At 40.7% G+C, this 21,321-nt stretch overlaps 1 protein-coding gene across 1 annotated transcript in view; it reads left to right on the top strand.

The window, feature by feature from the left end:
* The window catches only part of LOC134569245 (polyribonucleotide 5'-hydroxyl-kinase Clp1-like), a 76,294-nt gene extending 59,119 nt beyond the window's left edge, over positions 1 to 17,175 (top strand). The window contains exons 2-3 of the mRNA XM_063428161.1: positions 3,995 to 4,651; positions 16,498 to 17,175. Of these exons, the coding sequence (XP_063284231.1) occupies positions 3,995 to 4,651; positions 16,498 to 17,175 (1,335 nt within the window). The remainder of the gene's footprint in view (positions 1 to 3,994; positions 4,652 to 16,497) is intronic.
* The last annotated feature ends 4,146 nt before the right edge of the window (positions 17,176 to 21,321 follow it).

Genomic DNA, 21,321 nt, shown 5'->3' with positions numbered 1-21,321 from the left:
TATACCTGGCTGTTTAAGTCCCCAGTCCCTGCTCCCCATAGACCGCTCTGAAAATGTGATTTTACACATCTTTTTTCCATGACACATAGACCTTGACGCAACAGGTACCGCCTCCGTGGCTAAGATCATGGATTTTGATGATCTCAACCAATCCAATGATTTTCCATAGGAAATCATTGGAAGGCTATTGGGGCTAAACATTGTGCTGCGCCAATCAGCATCTCCTCATAGAGATGCATTGAATCAATTCATCTCTATGGGGAACATCCATCGCCTCCATGCAGAGTGTGCCCCGAGATAGAAAGCCTCAACAGTGGTCGTCTGAGTGACTGCCACTAGCGGTGTTACTAGGCACCAATGTAAACACTGACAGCGTTTACATTAACCCCTTAAAACCAGAGGGCGTACTATAACGCCCTATTCTAAGCGTCTCTAAACGCCGCAGGGAGTAATAGTACGCCCTCCGTTTTTTTTTTTTACTTACCCGGTCGCTGGCGATCCCACGCCGGCGATCGCGGTTGGGGGGACTCCCAGGGAGTCCCCCGCGGCAGATCCGTCCTCCTGCAGCCCCCCCGGCCATGTGAGAGTGAGGTCCTTGCGAGGACCTCACAATCACATGGCCGGGTTAGCTGCCTGCTGCATTGCCCCCTGCTGGCTGTAAATAAAATAAAATTAAAGTTAAATAAGTGTAAAAAATAAATAAATATATATATATTTAGATCATATATATATTATATATATATGATCTAAGTATATATATATATATATACACATATACATACACACACATACACTGTCTAGGTGTATTTTACTATTAATATATATATTATATATATTATATAATTATTATTATATATATAATATAAAAAAAAGTAAATACGTTAAAAAATTAAATTTAAAAAATTAAAAATAAATAATTAAAAAATATATAGATGTGTGTTATTTCGTTCTAACTGTATTGTGATATTAATATATATATATATTTATATCAAAATACACGTAGAACGAAATATATATATATCTATATACATAAATATATACGTATATATCACTATATATATACCTATATATAAATAAAAATATTTTAAAAAAATGATATATATATATATATATATATATATATACATATATATACACATACGTATATACATACGTATATATATATATATATATACATATTTTAATTCTACATATATATATAGATATATATATATATATATATATATATATATATACATATATATATACATATATATACACATACGTATATATATATATATACATATTTTAATTCTACATATATATATATATATATATATATATATATTTAATATTTTTACATAATTAGGTATCTTAATTAATTACAATTAGCGGGACCTGGCTGACAACCCATGCCGAAAGTATAGGGAATTTAATTTGCTAGCAGTATATTTAACCCTATAACTTTCCAAGACACCATAAAACCTGTACATGGGGGGTACTGTTTCACTCGAGAGAATTCACTGAACACAAATATTAGTGTTTCAAAACAGTAAAATGTATTACAACGATGATATCGCCAGTAAAAGTGAAGTTTTTTGCATTTTTCTTGCACAAACAGCACTTACAGGGACGATATTATTGCTGTGATACTTTTTACTGTTTTGAAACACAAATATTTGTCTTCAGCGAAGTCTCCCGAGTACAACAGTACCCCTCATGTACAGGTTTTATGGTGTTTTCAATAGTTACAGCGTCAAATATAAGGCTTGTGTTTCGTTTTTTTCACATTAAAATTCGCCAGATTGGTTACGTTGCCTTTGAGACCCCATGGTAGCCCAAGAATGAAAATTACCCCTATGATGGCATACCATTTGCAATAGTAGACAACCCAAGGTATTTCAAATGGGGTGTGTCCAGTCTTTTTTAGTAGCCATTTAGTCACAAACACTGGCCAAAATTGGCGTTTTTTGCATTTTTCACACACAAACAAATACTAATGCTAACTTTGGCCAGTGTTTGTGACCAAATGGCTACTGAAAAAAGACTGGACATACCCCATTTGCAATACCTTGGGTTGTCTACTATTGCAAATGGTATGCCATTATGGGTTTAAATTTAATTCCTGGGCTACTATACATTCTCAAAGGCAATGTAACCAATCTGGCGAATTTCAATTTCAAATGTAACGTGCTATATTTGACCCTGTAACTTCCCAAAACACCATAAAACCTGTACATAGGGGGTACTGTTTTACACGTGAGACTTTGCTGAATACAAATATGTGTATTTTATTACTGTAAAAGCAAACAGTATTATGACATTGACAGTAAAAATGCCATGTAGAACTAAAAAAATAACATTTCTTATTTTCTCCCATTTTTTTCACATTAAATTATGTTTCATAGCTAAATATTTGATATTAAATGAAAGCTCTGTTTCCCCCGAATAAAATGATATGTAATAAGTGTGGGTGCACATAATATGAAAGAGGTGAATTACGGTTGGACAGACATATAGCGCAAATGCCAGGTTTTGTTTACGTTTTGTTTTGTTCACAACGTGTACATTTGGCTCAGTCCTTAAGGGGTTAAAAAGCCTGCAGGGACAGGCTATAGACACCAGAAACGCTACAATAAGTTGTAGTTGTACTAGTTGTGACTATAGTGTCCCTTTAAGCACCACAATCTACAGTCACAGCCACCTACCCAGCTGCACAGACTATGCTACTATCCATCAGCCTCCTCAGACTCATACCTGTATTCTCAACCGCACAATTGGCATTTGCACAAAAAAAGTATGAAAATACTAATGGCGAAGATCTACATTTGGGTTGTATGAAAATATTTCCTACATGTTAGGGAAATATAACCTAAATGTAAGTATTATTTAAGAACATCTCTAACATAGTTTTTATAATTAGAACAATAACACATTTTATTATAGTATAATATTGGAAGCAGGTCACTTATTTTTTTTTTTTTATCTTAGATATAGAAGGACAAATGATGAGGTGGGCTCAACTCAGTGAGGGAAAATGTGCATTGTCTCCTTATTACATTATACATTGCATTATCTGCTACACGTAGGAAATTATTAGCCATTCTGCATATGTCCTTATTTCTTTCCGATTAAACTCTATAGGAGTCAGATTCAACTTTATTGTCACTGTACCATGTACACTAGATTGTGAATTAGGAACTCAAACAGTGTTATTCACTAAAGGCATTGAAAGGGAATTTGACAATTTAGACCCAAATACCTGAATTCTCAGATGCAATTCTATTTTTAGTTTGGCTACTTTGCCTTACATTTGAATTTCACTTTGAATTACTGATAATTAATTATCACATGTACAAGGTTATTTAATAACGTTTAATTTCACATTTAAATCCAGAATAGCCAAATTAAAACCGTAGCTGACATGAGAATTTTTTCTGACTGAGATTTTTTTTAGTGAATAATCCTGTGTGTGTGTATCTCATGTCCACTGTATCTGGCTTTAGCATGCAGTGTCTCCATTGAAACAAGGCACAAAATTAGCAGAAAACTGATATTGCAGACCAGGAAGATAATATACTGGCAGGCTAAAAGACAGCCTAGGGAGGTGGCCGCACACACAGAAAAAAAAGGTATTTATATCCAGAACTAAACCTTTTTAAAAATAAATGCTGCATTGTCATAACCATTTTAGGTAGCTAACTTTATTTTGAAGCCTAAGTTTTCACTATATTTATTTATATTCACTAAATTGTAAAATTTAGGCAAAAGTGCTGATTTGGAAATGTTTTTTGTAAAATCAGCTTTAGTCGCAATTCTGTTTTCATTTCACCACCATTTGCTGTTTAGTGAATAAACACTGAGGTAATATTAACCAAAAATACTGTCGCAGTAAGGCTACACCATTTAAAAGCTGATAAATATGTATCACAATTAAAAGATGTTTATAATATTTTCCCAAAAAGTGTTTTCCCTGTTTAGACATTTTTTTTTTTTTTTATGTTATTAATTGCAGCATTGCAGGCCCTTCGGTGAATTGTACGACCTTGCTACCTCTGCTGGACAGCGTAGTTGTCTTCTGCCTCCCTCCTTAGGGCCTTTCTCTTCGTTTAAGTTGGAGCGTGGGTCTGAGCTCAGAATTGAGGTGGAAGGCAAAGCCTCTGTGCAAATAGAGCTAGTTTCTGGTTTTGCGGAGTTATTTGGATCAGAACTGGTTCTAAAGAGAAAGTACTCATTTTCCCCTGGAAGTCGCATTGGTGTTTTCACATGGCATGGATGCATGTTGCAGTATTGGGGAAGCCCAGCTCTGGCTTATGTATCAACAGATACTCCAATGCTACCTTACATCAACACCCATGCAGGACTTGAGCAGATGTGGGTTGAAGCCGAACATAAAGGTAAACGTGGACCACGGGTGCTGGTGGCAGGGCCTTCAAATATGGGCAAAACCACTCTTTGTCGACTTCTAATAAACTACTCTGTGCGATTGGGACGACGACCTACATTTATTGATCTGGATGTTGAGTATGGGTCATTGTCTGTACCTGGCACCATTTCAGCCCTTCGTGTGGAAAGACCAGCTGACGTTGAGAAAGGATTCTTTCCCCAGACTCCGATTGTCTTTCACTATGGGTCTACAACACCTGAAAAAAACATAAGGTTTTACAACAAGGTGAGCTTTCAGATATCCATAACAACTTTAATTACAGTCTTTTCATCTGTGCGGAATCAGAGGCCATTCTTAGGAAGGGCAATGTTTAGTTATATTATTGTAGTTCTTTTTCATGAGAAACAACAAAACTATGAAACAAGTCCTTGATGTGCATATCTATTTGACATCTCAGGATGAGCACCCTGATGCTTTTATATCTAAAAACAGCTTGTAAAAGCTACAGATGTCTTGTAACAGTAATGATTGTCTGATTGATAGTCAGGTGGTTGTTACAAGGTGTACAGGTTTACTGTAAACATCTTGAAATATACTTAAATGGCACACATAGACTCATATAAAGCATTGGTCTGCATGTCAGTTAGGTCTTTGTTTACTATATTTCCATATGCTATATGTTATTTACATTTCTGTGTTATTACTACATTACTTGTTCCTGTCCCTATATGTCATATGATACTTACTTTAAAAAGTCTCAAATCTGTTTCCAGCATTCCCAGGCCAGCATTAGGCCACACTACAATTGTACAGTCACCATTTTGTCGGCCAGGAGTCTATATTATGGCGCCATAACTATTGTTTGACTTTGGTAATAGCACAATAGTTTCCTATACCACCCAAAACATTATTTCATTTACTCACCCGTTGCATTTTATTTTTATAGCATGCCTTCACTATGGCACCAGGATGGTATTTGCGCGGTTATATTTGCCTTGTACAGTATATATATATTTATTGTGGCGGTCCGCCTGGTATCCCGACTGGGTACCTCCACCAAACATGCTTCCTAGTGATCTCTGAGCTACCATTAGCACTTCAGCAAGACACCATAAGCACTTCCAGCCCCTAGCCACCGCAGCTTGACTGGGGTCTTGCTGTTTCCTCCCACCCTGGACCCAAGTCCTGGATCCAGCTCCCAGTGGATAGACCTCTCCTCCAGAGAGTATAGCAGGTAAAGCAGTAATTATAGCCAGTATAGCATTCCTCCCACACATGAGCCAAGGCTTAATGCTGGGAAGTCAACTGTTTAATGGAAGCACAGTCACAGAATGTATACATGTCACAAACTATTCCCCTGTGCCTGAGAGATAATTAAGTCAGGAACTGTATAAACTCAATTAACTCCAGGTACAGAAAACCACACAATTTCCAAACACCCCAAAAGTACCCCCAAAATCCATGGAAACCTCACAAGAGTCAAATCCCTGGATTGCCCCGATTTGAGTGATCAACATATCCAAAAATCACTCAGATCGGTTCGGTGGTTCGGATTTTCCGTGGAAGTCAACTTTTGACCAACCGCACACGAGGCTCCTGCCCAAAATAGTTCCATAAGAAAAGTGGTAGCGATCGGTCAAACTTGGGAGTATAAAAACAAACAAACTACCAAACAAAGTCCATAGTTGTAACATGGAGCTTGTTCACCCGATCAGTGTCCTTCCAAGATGTAAAGAACCAAACGTAGGCAATGATGGAAGTTAAGCAGTGTTCGCGAGGTCGAGTGTCCGATTTTAGTTCCATACACTCGACAACCAAACACCATTGCCTGCGTTCGTGCGAACAAGATGGCCGCCACCACGTGTTCGTGCATACAAATGGCAGCCACCCAGCCGAACACTTAGAACACTGAGGTGTGAAACGTTAAAAGGTGTCAATAGGGCTTGACAAGCATCCGGGTGGTTCTTAGTTCGTGAGTTTGTTCGGTTCCCAAACCATACATGGAAATCCTACAAGCCAAGTCTTTTAGCATGTCTTTTACATGGCCCATAGTCTGTGGGCAGGAGGCTAGTCAGCAAGCTCCTCCAGGAGCTTGTGGCAGAGGTATTTTTGCCATACATCTCCCCCTCAAGGGAAGACTAACCAGGTACCTGACCTGCTGCCGATCGGTACCTGAGTTAGTGGAGAAGCCCACCAAAAACAACTAGCTGACCTGGTAGCCTTCTGTACCATGTTCTGCCCTGATAAGTCCACTTTGCTGTGGGGGTAACATCCGTCATCCCTGGTGTTCCCAGGTGCCAGGCACTACCACTGGGGAGTGAGACCGATTGTCTCCACTTCCAGTGATGCTGGCTGCTGTTGGGGAGAGGGACCAGTTGTCTCCTCTCCCTGGAGGATACACTGCCGCTGGGGAGTAAGAACGGTTGTCTCTACTCCCAGTAACTGTAACCGTGGTTGGGGAGAGGGACCGGTTGTTTCCACTACTAGTGATGCTTACTGCTGTTGGGGAGAGGGACCTGTCATCTCCCCTCCCAGTAGCTCCAGCTGTGGTTGTGGAGAGGGACCGGTTGTCTCCACTCCCTGTAGGGTACACTGCCGCTGGGGAGTGAGACCAGTTGTCTCTACTCCCAGTAACTCCAACTGTGTTTGGGGAGAGGGACCGGTTGTCGCCACTTCCAGTGACCCCTGCTGCTCTAGGGTAGAGGGAACGATCATCTCCTCCCCCTGTAACTCAGCTGCCGCTGAACCGAGCTGAACAGGCATTAGTAATACTGCTCCAGCTCCCATTCCATAGTGGCCAGATGAATCAGGTCTGGTCCCAGGTCGTCAGCTCTATGAAAATCCATCAGTGCTTCCCTGATACTATGGATGTCCCAGAGCCAAAATTCTGCTGAACTTCCATAGTCAATGCCCTCTTCAAAGGCCTCCATAATAGGCCAGGGCCAGTATAGTCCTCACCCTCTGGCACACTATCTTCAGTCATCCACTGGTCGTGCCGTGTCGCGTACCACTCTAGCGCCCGGTATGCCTTGTCCAGCCACAGCTCCTTCCAGACCAGGTTCTCAAGCTCTGTCACCCACCCCTTCAGGGGTTGCTTTTCCAGGAGATGCAGCTGCAGGGCCACTTGTACCTGGAAGCTCTTCGTTTGAGAGGCTCTCTCCCTGCCGAAGCTGAACATTCCCCAGGGCCTCGTACCAGAGCTCCTTTGAGTGACATCTGTCCAGTCCAGTATGCCCTCCTCCAAGACAGGCCCATCCTGTTGGTCCAAGTTGCTCTAGAGTCTCCAGAGGAACTTCTTCTCATATGGGGACATGAATCCGGGGTCTAGCTCGCTCCATCCTCCTGAATTCCTCTGCAGACAGGGATGCTGCATGAATGCTAGCACTACCCCTCTTGTCAGTAATCCATGTGGTATTCCAGTGTCCCCGGGTTGCTTCTCCACTCACTAGGAAGCCATCCCACCGATACCACCAGATGTGGCAGACCGCCTGGTACCCCAACTGATTACCTAGTGATCACTGAGCTACCATAAGCACTTCACCAGGACTTCCAGCCCCTAGCCGCCGCAGCTTGGATGGGTTCTCGTCGTATCCTTCAACCCTGGACCAAAGTTCTGTATCATTAAAAACAACATTAAAAACCCATTTTAGTTAGCTGCCCCCCCTTGCCCAAGTTAAAATGATATGAAACTTATCTTTATTGAAGCACCACTCGGGTCTCGGTGCCCCCGCTATCTCTCTTTGGCTGAGATCATCAAGATTGATGATCTTAGCTAATCCAATGCTTTCCTATAGGAAAGCATTAAGAGGCTATTGCCCATGTGTGGCAAAACAATGCATTACATAGAAACATAGAAACATAGAATGTGACGGCAGATAAGAACCATTCGGCCCATCTAGTCTGCCCAGTTTTCTAAATACTTTCATTAGTCCCTGGCCTTATCTTATAGTTAGGATAGCCTTATGCCTATCCCACGCATGCTTAAACTCCTTTACTGTGTTAACCTCTACCACTTCAGCTGGAAGGCTATTCCATGCATCCACTACCCTCTCAGTAAAGTAATACTTCCTGATATTATTTTTAAACCTTTGTCCCTCTAATTTAAGACTATGCCCTCTTGTTGTGGTAGTTTTTCTTCTTTTAAATATAGTCTCCTCCTTTACTGTGTTGATTCCCTTTATGTATTTGAATGTTTCTATCATATCCCCCCTGTCTCGTCTTTCCTCCATGCTATACATGTTAAGATCCTTTAACCTTTCCTGGTAAGTTTTATCCTGCAATCCATGAACCAGTTTAGTAGCCCTTCTTTGAACTCTCTCTAAGGTATCAATATCCTTCTGAAGATAGGGTCTCCAGTACTGTGTACAGTACTCCAAGTGAGGTCTCACCAGTGTTCTGTACAATGGCATGAGCACTTCCCTCTTTCTACTGCTAATACCTCTCCCTATACAACCAAGCATTCTGCTAGCATTTCCTGCTGCTCTATTACATTGTCTGCCTACCTTTAAGTCATCAGAAATAATCACCCCTAAATCCCTTTCCTCAGATGTTGAGGTTAGGACTCTATCAAATATTCTGTACTCTGCCCTTGGGTTTTTACGTCCAAGATGCATTATCTTGCACTTATCCACATTAAATGTCAGTTGCCACAACTCTGACCATTTTTCTAGTCTACCTAAATCATTTTCCATTTGGCTTATCCCTCCTGGAACATCAACCCTGTTACATATCTTAGTATCATCCGCAAAAAGACACACCTTACCATCAAGACCTTCTGCAATATCACTAATAAAAATATTAAAGAGAATGGGTCCAAGTACAGATCCCTGAGGTACCCCACTGGTGACAAGCCCAAGCTTCGAATATACTCCATTGACTACAACCCTCTGTTGCCTGTCACTCAGCCACTGCCTTACCCATTCAACAATATTGGAATCCAAACTCAAAGATTGTAGTTTGTTGATAAGCCTTCTATGTGCAACAGTGTCAAAAGCCTTACTGAAATCGAGGTAAGCAATGTCTACTGCACCACCCTGATCTATAATTTTAGTTACCCAATCAAAAAAATCAATAAGATTAGTTTGGCATGATCTCCCTGAAGTAAACCCATGTTGTCTCTGATCTTGAAATCCATGTGTTTTTAGATGTTCAACAATCCTATCCTTTAACATGGTTTCCATCACTTTCCCCACTACTGAAGTTAGGCTTACTGGCCTATAGTTGCCCGACTCCTCCCTATTACCTTTCTTGTGAATGGGCACAACATTCGCTAACTTCCAATCTTCTGGGACTACTCCTGTTATCAATGATTGGTTAAATAAATCTGTTAATGGTTTTGCTAGTACACCACTAAGCTCTTTTAATAGCTTTGGGTGTATTCCATCAGGTCCCATTGACTTATTTGTCTTTACTTTTGACAGTTGAAATAGAACCTCTTCCTCTGTAAACTCACGTGTAATAAATGACTCATTTATCCTTTTTCTTAACTGAGGTCCCTTTCCTTCATTTTCATCTGTAAATACCGAACAAAAATATTCATTGAGGCAGTCAGCTAGACCTTTATCCTCATCTACATACCTTCCTTCTTTTGTTTTTAATCTAACTAATCCTTGTTTTACTTTTCTTTTCTCATTTATGTATCTAAAAAAGGTTTTGTCCCCCTTTTTTACTGACTGTGCTATTTTCTCTTCTGTGTGTGATTTGGAAGCTCTTATAACTTGCTTAGCCTCTTTCTGCCTAATCTTATAGGTCATTCTGTCTTCCTCACTCTGGTTTTTTTTATAATTACTAAATGCTAACTTTTTGTTTTTTACTATTTTGGCTACATCTGTGGAGTACCACAGTGGTTTCTTGAATTTTTTGCTTTTACTGACAAGCCTAATGCAATTTTCTGTTGCCTTCAGTAGTGCAACTTTTAAATAATCCCATTTCTTTTGGACTCCATTTAAATTGCTCCAGTCTGATAATGACTCCTTTACACATATTCTAATTTTGGAAAAGTCTGTTTTTCTAAAGTCTAAAACTTTTGTTTTTGTGTGGTGTGACTCAGTCACTGTTCTTATATTAAACCACACTGACTGATGATCACTGGATCCTAAACTTTCACCTACAGTAATATCTGATACCAAATCTCCATTTGTTAACACTAAATCTAGTATGGCCTCTTTACGAGTTGGCTCCTCAACGACTTGTTTTAGAGACAATCCCAGTAGGGAGTTTAGAATATGTGTGCTCCTGGCACATGTAGCTATTTTTGTTTTCCAATTTATATCAGGAAGATTAAAGTCACCCATGATGATAACTTCCCCCTTCATTGTCATTTTAGCTATTTCTTCAACTAGTAGATTATCTAACTCTTCAATTTGTCCTGGGGGCCTATAAATCACACCTACACGAGTTACTGTGTGATTACCAAATTCTAACGTAACCCAAACTGACTCTATGTTCGCCTCACTAACCTTTATTAGGCTAGATTTTATGCTATTCTTTACATACAGGGCCACCCCTCCCCCTTTCTTGCCTTCCCTGTCTTTTCTATATAAAGAGTACCCTGGTATTGCTATGTCCCAGTCATTTTTCTCATTATACCATGTCTCAGTAACAGCGACTAAATCTACACTGTCAGTTGCCATTATTGCCACAAGTTCATGGATCTTATTCCCTAAACTGCGAGCATTTGTAGACATGACTCTAAGCTTATCATTTTTTAACACACTTGCTACAGGCACCTTCTGTCCTTGTTTTGGGGGACAATTGGATTGATGTTTTATCACCCTTTTGCCCCCCCCTCCTAGTTTAAATACATCCTAGCAAAACCTCTGAACTGCTCACTGAGAACATTTGTTCCCTTTTGAGAAAGATGCAAACCATCTTTTTTGTACAGTTTATTTCCATTCCAAACAGAGCTACCATGAGCAATAAAGCCAAATCCTTGCTCCCGACACCATTCACCAAGCCACAAGTTAAAGTCCCTAATACGCATCCGCCTGTCATTCTGAGTGTTATGCACAGGCAGAACTTCAGAGAATGACAATGTGGAAGCAACCTGCCGTATATCATTGGCAAAAACACTAAAAACTTCCTTAACCTCTGAAACCTCATTGCAAGCCAAGTCATTTGTCCCTAAATGGACAAGTACATCCAATTCCCCTTCCTGCTTTGCTTGCTTAACAATATTACCGATACGTCTCCTGTCTCTGTGAGCAGTAGCTCCGGGAAGACACCTCACAAGACCACCATTGTCCATCTCCACACCTCTTATGATGGAATCCCCCACCAACAACTGCTTTCTATTAGGCCTCACCAAGCCTCTCTGCACAACACCACTAGCCTCAGTGCCTCTCTGCACAACACCACTAGCCTCAGTGCCTCTCTTCACAACACCACTAGCCTCAGTGCCTCTCTTCACAACACCACTAGCCTCAGTGCCTCTCTGCACAACACCACTAGCCTCAGTGCCTCTCTGCACAACACCACTAGCCTCAGTGCCTCTCTGCACAACACCACTAGCCTCAGTGCCTCTCTGCACAACACCACTAGCCTCAGTGCCTCTCTGCACAACACCACTAGCCTCAGTGCCTCTCTCCACGACACCAATACACTCTGAAAGTGCAGAAAATGAATTATGTAGAGCAACAGACTGTGCAATATGCCTTTTATCCACAACTCCAAGTCTACCAGATCCTACAGTAATCCATCTGCCATTCCTAGTATGTCTCTGCGGCAGTGGCTTTGCAGCAGTTCCAGCCTGAGTTTGTTTACCAGATAATTTACAAATCTCAGACTTCAAAAATACAATCTCCTGCCGCAAAATAGAGAACTGTCTACAGATTAGACAACAACCAAACCTCCAAAAAGTGGAACGTGAAACAAATGCAAAGCAACTATTACACTGAACTAAGTCTGCCATTCCAATGAGGTGAATAATTTAAATCAAACAAACCTTAACTTTTTATTTATCCTCCTGGATACCTCAGATTACCTCCAGTTTATCTCCAGAATATCTCCAACCACACACACACTTAGAAGCAACACTTAGATGAAGCAACCATCCCACCGATACCACCAGATGTGGCAGACCGCCTGGTACCCCAACTGATTACCTAGTGATCACTGAGCTACCATAAGCACTTCACCAGGACTTCCAGCCCCTAGCCGCCGCAGCTTGGATGGGTTCTCGTCGTATCCTTCAACCCTGGACCATCAGCATCTCCTCATAGAGATTCATTGAATCATAGTGACTGCCACTAGGCGGTAATGTAAACACTGCCTTTTCTCTGGAAAAGGCAATGTTTACATTATAGAGTCTGCGGGGACAGGCGGTAAACACCAGAACAACATTAAAGCGGCACTGTCATGCCGAACTTACCTTCTCCCAATCGCTTCCTCTTCTCTCTCAGGATCTGTTCTTCTTTTCTTACTATCTGATCTAGATTTCTTTAAAACATAAGACAAAGTATGAACTTTGACCGAAGGAAGAGCTTAAGTTTGCTCCATTTACTGTGGTCAAAGAAATTTCCTCATAATACTCACCTGTCCTCTTGTGTTTTCATGTTGCTTCATTCACCGTTCAAACGCCCTGTCATTTAGATAGGGCAATGGTGAAATCACTGAATTTCATCCTAACTGAATGAGTACAGTTTGTTCATTCGTGTTAGGATGACATTTGGTACTTTTTGTTCAGTTCAAAATTTCAGGGTTTGGTTTGGTATAAGCACTACATGTGGTTCGTAATATACCCTGTGCATGGGTTCTATTAGTTTATATTCTGTTGTTTCAATATGCCTCTTTTTACTGGTTTCCCTGCCTTGATTGGGCATTATTTGGGTACCCTAGGTCGGTTAAGTCATTTTACTACCTGTTTCACTGGGCACATTGGCATTTCACCAGGTATACTATCTGATGCTTTGTTCTAGTTTTATGTTTTTTACACTGTGCACTTAACAAAGTGCAGTTCTTTTTAGAGGACTTAGCTACATGCACAAACCATTGAGTGTGATGATTTCAAGATGCCGAATTTGTTGTGTTTCATAAGAGGGCTTACTTATAGGTTTAAGTATGGGTTCATTACTTTTAGTCCCAAGTAATGGTCAGCTTACCATGGTTTACTATTACATAGGCAAAGTTACTAATTTAATCAATATGTTACTCTATACTACAGTTAATTTTGGATCTTGTTCTTATTCGCACTTGGCCAGGGAACTGGTCACCAGCTTTGATTCTTCTTTTATCTCAAAGGTCATTCTGAGTAACTGCACTATGATTCATTCATCCTATCTTGCCCTCGAAACAAGCCATCCACTCATGTCCATAGGTAGTGTTTTGACTTTTTGTGACATTAGATAGGGGACCTTGCAAAATCAACTTCCATCCTCATTCACTGAAGTTTTCACCACATGGCCCAAGCCATAGTTCGTGCATCGCTATACAGCCACTCTTGGCTAAATAGCCTGGGCCTCATATATCACAGTCTATCTGTCTTTTTCTTCTTAAACCTTATAATTGTCACGAGAGGCCAACTCCCCACTCCAACTACGGTGGCATACTGCCCACGACCCAAATTCATAGGTAGGGCCTATTAATGCAACTTGGTAATTAGTGAGGTCTCTCCAATCACCAACGCTAGCTTAATTGTTTCACCATTTGACTTAGGTTATGTCAGTCAGTACCCAAGTATATCTGTATCTTCATACAGATACACATTTAATGATGAATATTCTTTTTATCTGTCTGTGTTATGGGATGGGCATTTGTTTTACCATTTTGACTCAGTGGTTATGTACTAGCAGAATGCCATGCCTATACCATTTTGCTCTGATACTTTGGTATTATGTTTAGTTCTCCCTGGCATTCTGTCAGACCTTACTGAACCTCGATCCCTCTGAGCTACTTCTGGGTTTCGCCGTTTGAAACTTCTCCCATGTGTATGACGCGAGTCTACCCGGTCTTATAGGGAATCCACGCCAAATGCAAAACACTTAGTTAATTTGCTTGTTCAGAAGAAAAACTTACATACTGAGCTCCACTATTATTGATTCATCATATACCGAACCGGACCCTCCTTACCGACATAGGTGACCTCTCTAACCCACGAATCTATATTTTGGATTACAGACATTGCTGATTTCTCCTGCCCAAAAGAACCAGACTGTTTGAAGACCAACTTAAAGGGACACTATATTCACCTGAACAACTTCAGCCTAATGAGGTTGTTCAGGTGAGAACTATAGCTCCCTGCAGCCTTTCTCATGTAAACACTGTATTTTCTGAGAAAATACAGTGTTTACATTGAAAGCTAGGAACACCTACAGTTGCAGTCACTCAGAGTGAACCAGAGGGACTTCTGAGTTGATGGAGGCATAGTGCACAAGCATCCTGTGATTCAGTATCTCCTCCCACTGCATGCAGACACTGAACTTTCCTCATAGAGATTCATTGATTCAATTCATCTCTATGAGGAGATGCTGATTGGCCAGGGCTGTGTTTGAATCATGCTGGCTCTGCCCCTGATCTGCCTCCTTGTCAGTCTCAACCACTCCTATGGGGAAGCACTGTGATTGGATCAGGCTATCACATGTCAGCAGACTGCTTGTTTTTCCTGAGTCTAACACCATGCAGATTTACAGCTTCTGGCTTGAATACAGTAAGATTTTTACTATATTTAGAGGAGGCATGAGAGGCCCAGGGGAGCTAGATGGTCGTGTTAACACTATAGGGTCAGGAATACATGTAGTTGCACTGGTGACTATAGTGTCCCTTTAAAAGTTACTGACGCCTCCTAAGCAGCCTAAGTATAATGTGGATTCACTTCTAAACTTATATTTTGCTACAATCTGCTACTCTAACTATCGCAAAAACATTGTTGCTAATACTTGCTACTACTACTACTGCAACACTGTCTGCTTATAGATACCTTGCTCTGCAACCTGCTATTCCGCTGTTGACCGTTTGATGGGAGGTTAGAAATATTGAGAGCCTCAGTGCATTTTTTCCCAAGGACTTCTTACATAGTTTTTTTTTTCATTCGATTTTAGTGATTCTTTTAAAGGCACGGTTAATAATTTAATTTTCTGCAGTTGTGTTCCTTATTAATACTTCCTTTTGAAAAAGCATTACACATTCCTATAATGTAGTCCCTTTCAAGCATCGCTTCCAAATACAGGCATTCCACTTTTCTAAAGTTATAACTACACAAGTGTAGTTCAGTTTTATTCAATTCTGTCCAAACCATTATGCTCTATCTCCTGCACTAACCCAGCCAGGCATAGTCTTTAGGTACAATTACATAATTACAGTTATGCTAAGTAGTTAAGGCCAAGTCAAATCCCACTCAGTAACTGATACACATGCTGTTATTCGTACCAATACTACAAATTGTTCATTGAGCTCATTACAGCAAAACAATACACACTTAATAAACATATTACGCATCTATCAGATTGTGGGCATTCCTGTTCCATCACATTTTAGCTCTTAGAAGGTCCTTGACTTAGTAAGTATTGTAAGTATTGTATGTTTGAGGGAACTGGATATTTTCTTTTTGCCCTCTTTTTTACAGGCTCACCTGCACTTCGGTGTCAGCGCACCACAACCAACTTTTCATTCTTGGATACTAATATATTTAAATATTTTGTTTTCTAATGTTACCAATGTTGAATAATTGTCTCCATCTTTCTATCCATTTTTTTGTGTTTTTTAACTTATATTTTGTAGCTGATGTTTACATAATTTTATGGACCTGAAATCCACAAATTAGGATGGCAAAATCAGCTTCAGACAAATAGTAACATGTAAGCTATGCAATGTGCAGCTAGAATTATTATTGTATATTGATATATTTAATTTGTACATTTACCTGAAGCTTGAATGGAGATGTTTTTTTCTGTAGGTTGAAATGCAAACAACAACAATTTTGACATTCAGCAATGTCAAATAATTATTGTGATAATGCACAAATACACCCTCTTACAGGAACTTAAAAAAAATATATAAGTTTGATAGACAATGTTGTGATTGAATTGTATGTTCTATAAAGTGTTTTCATGTCATATTTGTGTAATATGTATGTTTTGTCTTAATTTTGTTTCTTTTTACTTTGACCATCAAAACATTTTTTATTTCTCTCTCCTTAGATCACATCCCATGTGGCTCATTTATTTAACCAGCAATGTGCTTCTGGTCAGCATATATCGCTTAGTGGTTGTGTTATTAACACCTGTGGCTTGATTAAAGGTGCTAGATATCAAGCTCTGATTCATGCAGCTTTAGCTTTCGAAGTGGATCTTATCCTGGCACTGGGTCAGGATCGTCTATATAATGATCTTCTTGGACATCTTCCTCACGATATGCGAATTGTTTTTCTCCCTAAGTCTGGTGGAGTATCTAAACAATCTAAAGAATTACGTAGAAAATTCCAGTATCAGCAAATGCGTGATTACTTCTATGGGCCCCGTGGCTTATTCTACCCCCATGCATTTGAAGTTAAATTCTCTGATGTCCACATCTATAAAGTTGAGGCTTCACCTGTCTCAGAATCTTGCATACCCATGGACGTGTCAAAAGATGACACTAAACTAAAGTTGGTGCCAGTTACACCTGGCATGGAAATTGCGTATCATCTAATGAGTCTGGTACTTGTGGATGGTATGAAAGCAGAAGAAAGTTTTGAGGAGAGAAGTGTGGCAGGATTCATTGCCATTACAGGAGTGAACACAAAAAAAGGGACTTTCTCAGTACTGTCACCTGCACCCATGCCACTGCCCAAATGTGTATTACTTTTGACAGATGTGACATATGTTGAACTGGATTAAATTAAAGAATTAAAGAGATATAACATGTGAAATGAGATTATATGGAAGTGGGCATAAAATGGATTCATTTGATATAAAAGCATGAGGTGAACAGGTTGTTATTTCAATAAAGTTAATTTTATTTAAACAGCTTCTATTGAATAGATTATAAAAGAATTCCCTAAATACTACTTAATATGTTTTGAAAATTGAACACAATCTGTAAAGAAAGTTTTTGCTTTCAATTGTGACATCATTAACTACTTAAGTACCACATGACGATCTATGTCGTCATGCAGTGCAGGGCTTTAAGACCCAGTGACTGCATAAACCATTGTGCAGTAAAAGCACTAGCAGAGGTTAAATCTCTGCTGGTACCAAGGAACTGCAGGTAGGTTTGGTTTATGGGTAGGATTAGGGTTAATTTAGGGTATACATGTGGGGGTATCATTGTTCTCAAGATCAGTAGCAGAATACAAATATGGGTTGTTTGAAGTAGGTGGGTTTGACAAACGCTCTTTTCTACCGACATTTGCCACAAACTCCTGGAGGAGTGGGGAAGCTAGCCTTCTGCCCACTGACTATGGTCCAGGTCTGAGACCCTGTTCGGGAGTTACCCTGCCCCGCCGCCATTAGCAGTTTTCCCTTGGTGCCCCTGGTTCGGCACTTTCTCTTCTCACGAATGGAATCGAACGCTAGCTCCCTAGCAGCTGTTCACATGAGTGGTCCTCAGCGTTACTTAGCCGCGACCGCTATGGAACTAATTTCATCATGAGGACTTTGTGGTTCCCGGTCACCTCAGCAGTACTTTGCCAGCGAATGTTATGGAACTATTTTCAACATGAGGTGAACTTGCGGTTCCCGGGCAACTTAGCCCGGGGTTTTGAACCACTTTGTGACTTGCCAGGAGAGCGCTTTTTGGAGGGAAAGTGTCTGAGACTAAGAGTAACATACGCACTCTGAAAGCCAGATGGAGAAACCCATATTTTGGCCTCAGGAGCTCCCGAAAGTTGACCAGCAAAAGCACCAAACACCCTGAACTATTTTGGGCCAGGACCATGTTTGCGTCCGGTCAGAGCTCAAATAAGATTCAATACATGTTGTCATTCATGACATATAACCAAGTGTGATCCTCTTGGTATCCTATTGTCACCTACGAAGAGTGGTTTTGGACGATGCTGTCCCTACTACTTGTTCCTATGGTTGTGAGTTATGTGCCTGAGGTCTATTCTCAGTGATGTTTCTCGCACCCTCATGGGTTTGTGGTAGTATATTACAGGTGAAGGTATTGCTCACTGCCCTGCGTGTAAGAATGTCTGCATACCAAGTCATAGGGTCATGTACCACCTCAGGGGGGCTACTGGGAGGATGCCCAGTAGAGATGAGGGGGGGAGGGATAAGGAAAAACGGGAGTAGAACTTTATATAATCTGGTAATGTGAGTCAAGGCATTGTATACATTGTCCCTATAGCCGGGGGGCATTAGGAGGCGGCATGTGCCCATCCATGCCCACCATCTACAGTGAATCAGGAACCTCACAAAAGGTGTCTCTTGACTCCCGTGTATTATCTGGATTGTATGCCCTTTCGTGTTTCTGGAGTGTAAGGCTGAACCAGGTCTTAGCACAGCCTCACACAATGCCTTGGTAACTTAAAACATTTTTCGTACAACATAATGAAAGTTAATTATTCCCAACTATCTTGTATTTCAGTTCTTAATGAGATCACTAGTAAAGTGTTGGCCAATGGGTCCAGGCTTTTTGTAAGGATTGCGCTACCTGGTGTGTAGTAACTGACATTACTTCGTATTGGTAGTATTGGTGGATTTTGACGTATAGGTCGTCCTTTGAGGGGCGATATGTTGTTTTCCAATTCCTGAGGTTTCTGGTCGCCAGAATGGCTATTGTTGCCACCTTTATATGTGACTTAGAGAATGATGTGGGAAATAGTAAAATTAATTCTAGGTTAGGAGTAAGTCAGGTATCTGAAGGGCTTGAAGCACTTCTCAAGTATCCTGCCATAAATGTTGTATGATTGGACAAACTAGCCAAATATGTCTCATGTGACCCTCTGTTTGGTTACACCTCGAGCAATTTGGCTGCACATTTGAGAATATTTTGTGTAGGCGGCTGGGGGTCAGGTACCATCGGTATACTAGCTTTTTATGAGCTTCAATGTGAGAATAGCAGAATGTTAATTCCTTGAGTGCGCCCAGTGATTGAAGCCATTTAATGTCAGCTGTCACTTGTAACCCTTCTTTTTCCATTATTCTCTATATGAAGGGGATTTCATAGGTGTAATTTCCATCATGAGTTTATAACAGAGAGATAGGGCCTTAACTTCACCCGTATTCTTACGACATCTATCGTAAAATATGCATAAAGCGAGAGATTGCTGTTGTGGACTTGCAGAAGGAAAGTGTACTTTGTCGGCTATAATGCTTTTGAGTTGGAGGTAGGGGAAGATAAATGAGTTGGACAATTTGTAATTCCAGAAAAGGTTTGAATTCAGAACCTGCACATAGGTCACCGATTATTGAGACACCCTGTGCCCTCGATCTATGTAGTGATAACTAGTGATGTCCCGAACTGTTCGCCGGCGAACAATAGCGTGTTCGCGTTGGGCGAACATATGCGATTTCCGGTCCGCCCCCTATTCGTCATCATTGAGTAAACTTTGGCCCGGAACCTCACAGTCAGCAGACACATTCCAGCCAATCAGCAGCAGACCCTCCCTCCCAGAATGTGTCTGCTGACTGTGAGCTTCCGGGTCAAAGTTTACTCAATGATGACGAATAGGGGGCGGACTGGAAATCGAATATGTTCGCCCAACGCGAACACGCTATTGTTCGCCGGCGGACAGTTCGCGAACAGTTCGGCGAACAGTTCGGGACATCACTAGTGATAACCAAGGTGAAATAATTTCTAGAGCTGAGATGGGAGCTTGGGGGAGAAATTTTGTTCTCTCCTGCGTTGTGTTGGACATAAAGTTTTCCCAAGTACATATTGCTGGGTTAGTGGTATAATTCAAATTTGGCAACTTGGGATGGTGTGTTTTCGGTGTCCAAAGGATGTCTGGAATTGATGTATGTAATATTGCCCTATTCTCCATGTTCACCAATTGCAAATTGTTTGGGGGCGAGTGTAGTTTTAGTGCCGCCTCTAATTAGCATGCTCTGTAGTATGCTATGACTTTGTGAAATCCCAGTCCTCCATTTTGTGTCGTTTGTTGCAATAGGGCGATTGGGAGACAGGGTTTGAGATGGCCCCATACAAATTTAGCTAGAATGTCCTGTAGCTGTTTACAGAAGGATAAAGGAATTTCAGGGGCAGCATGCGAAAGACATATAGAATTTTGGCAATATGGTAATTTTTCTGGTATTTAATCTTCCTAACCAGGATAAAATTTTTCCATTGCTGGAATGCTATTTTGCACATGTGTAGAAGGGGCTTGTAGTTGAGAGTTACCATTTTGCTCCTGTTGGCTGCCAGTTTAACGTCTAAGTACATTATAGAGGTGTATCTCCAGTCAAACGGATATGAAGACTTTAACATGGCGTACAATTGTTTTGAGAGTCCATTGTCATTGCCTGAGTTTTGTGTCTATTACGTCGATAATAAGAGATTTTACCGTAATCCTCCAAAAGGGATAATACATGTGGCAGGGAGTTTGTGGGGTCGCTCAGTGTTAACAATATGTTGTCTGCAAACATGGAGAGGCAATATGTGGAATCACCAATAGAAATCCCTTCAATGTGTGGGTGGTTATGTATTTTGTGTGCTAGGGGCTCCAGGGACAGAATAAAAAGCAAGGGGGATAGGGGGAACCCTTGTCTGGCACCATTGGTTAATTGGAACGTTTTAGAGAGAAACCCTGTGTTTAGTACCTGTGCTGATGGACCATGATATAGGGCCTTAGTACCCCGAATAAACTCCTGTGGAAAACCAAATTATTGGAGTACAGTTTCCACATACCTCCAGTTTAGCCGGTCGAAAGCCTTCTTGGCATATGGTGCCATGAGAAGGCCCTCGACTCTGTGTGATGACATGTTTGTTAGGATGTTCAGAATTTTCCTCGTGTTGTCCGAGCCTTGTCTATTTTTGACAAAACCTGACTGATCATTATGTATTAGTCTAGGTATAATGTCAGCTAGTCTGTTGGCTATAAG

This window comes from Pelobates fuscus, chromosome 7, assembly GCF_036172605.1.
Source record: "Pelobates fuscus isolate aPelFus1 chromosome 7, aPelFus1.pri, whole genome shotgun sequence".
Taxonomy (NCBI): domain Eukaryota; kingdom Metazoa; phylum Chordata; class Amphibia; order Anura; family Pelobatidae; genus Pelobates; species Pelobates fuscus.
This window is presented reverse-complemented; position numbering and strand designations above follow the sequence as displayed.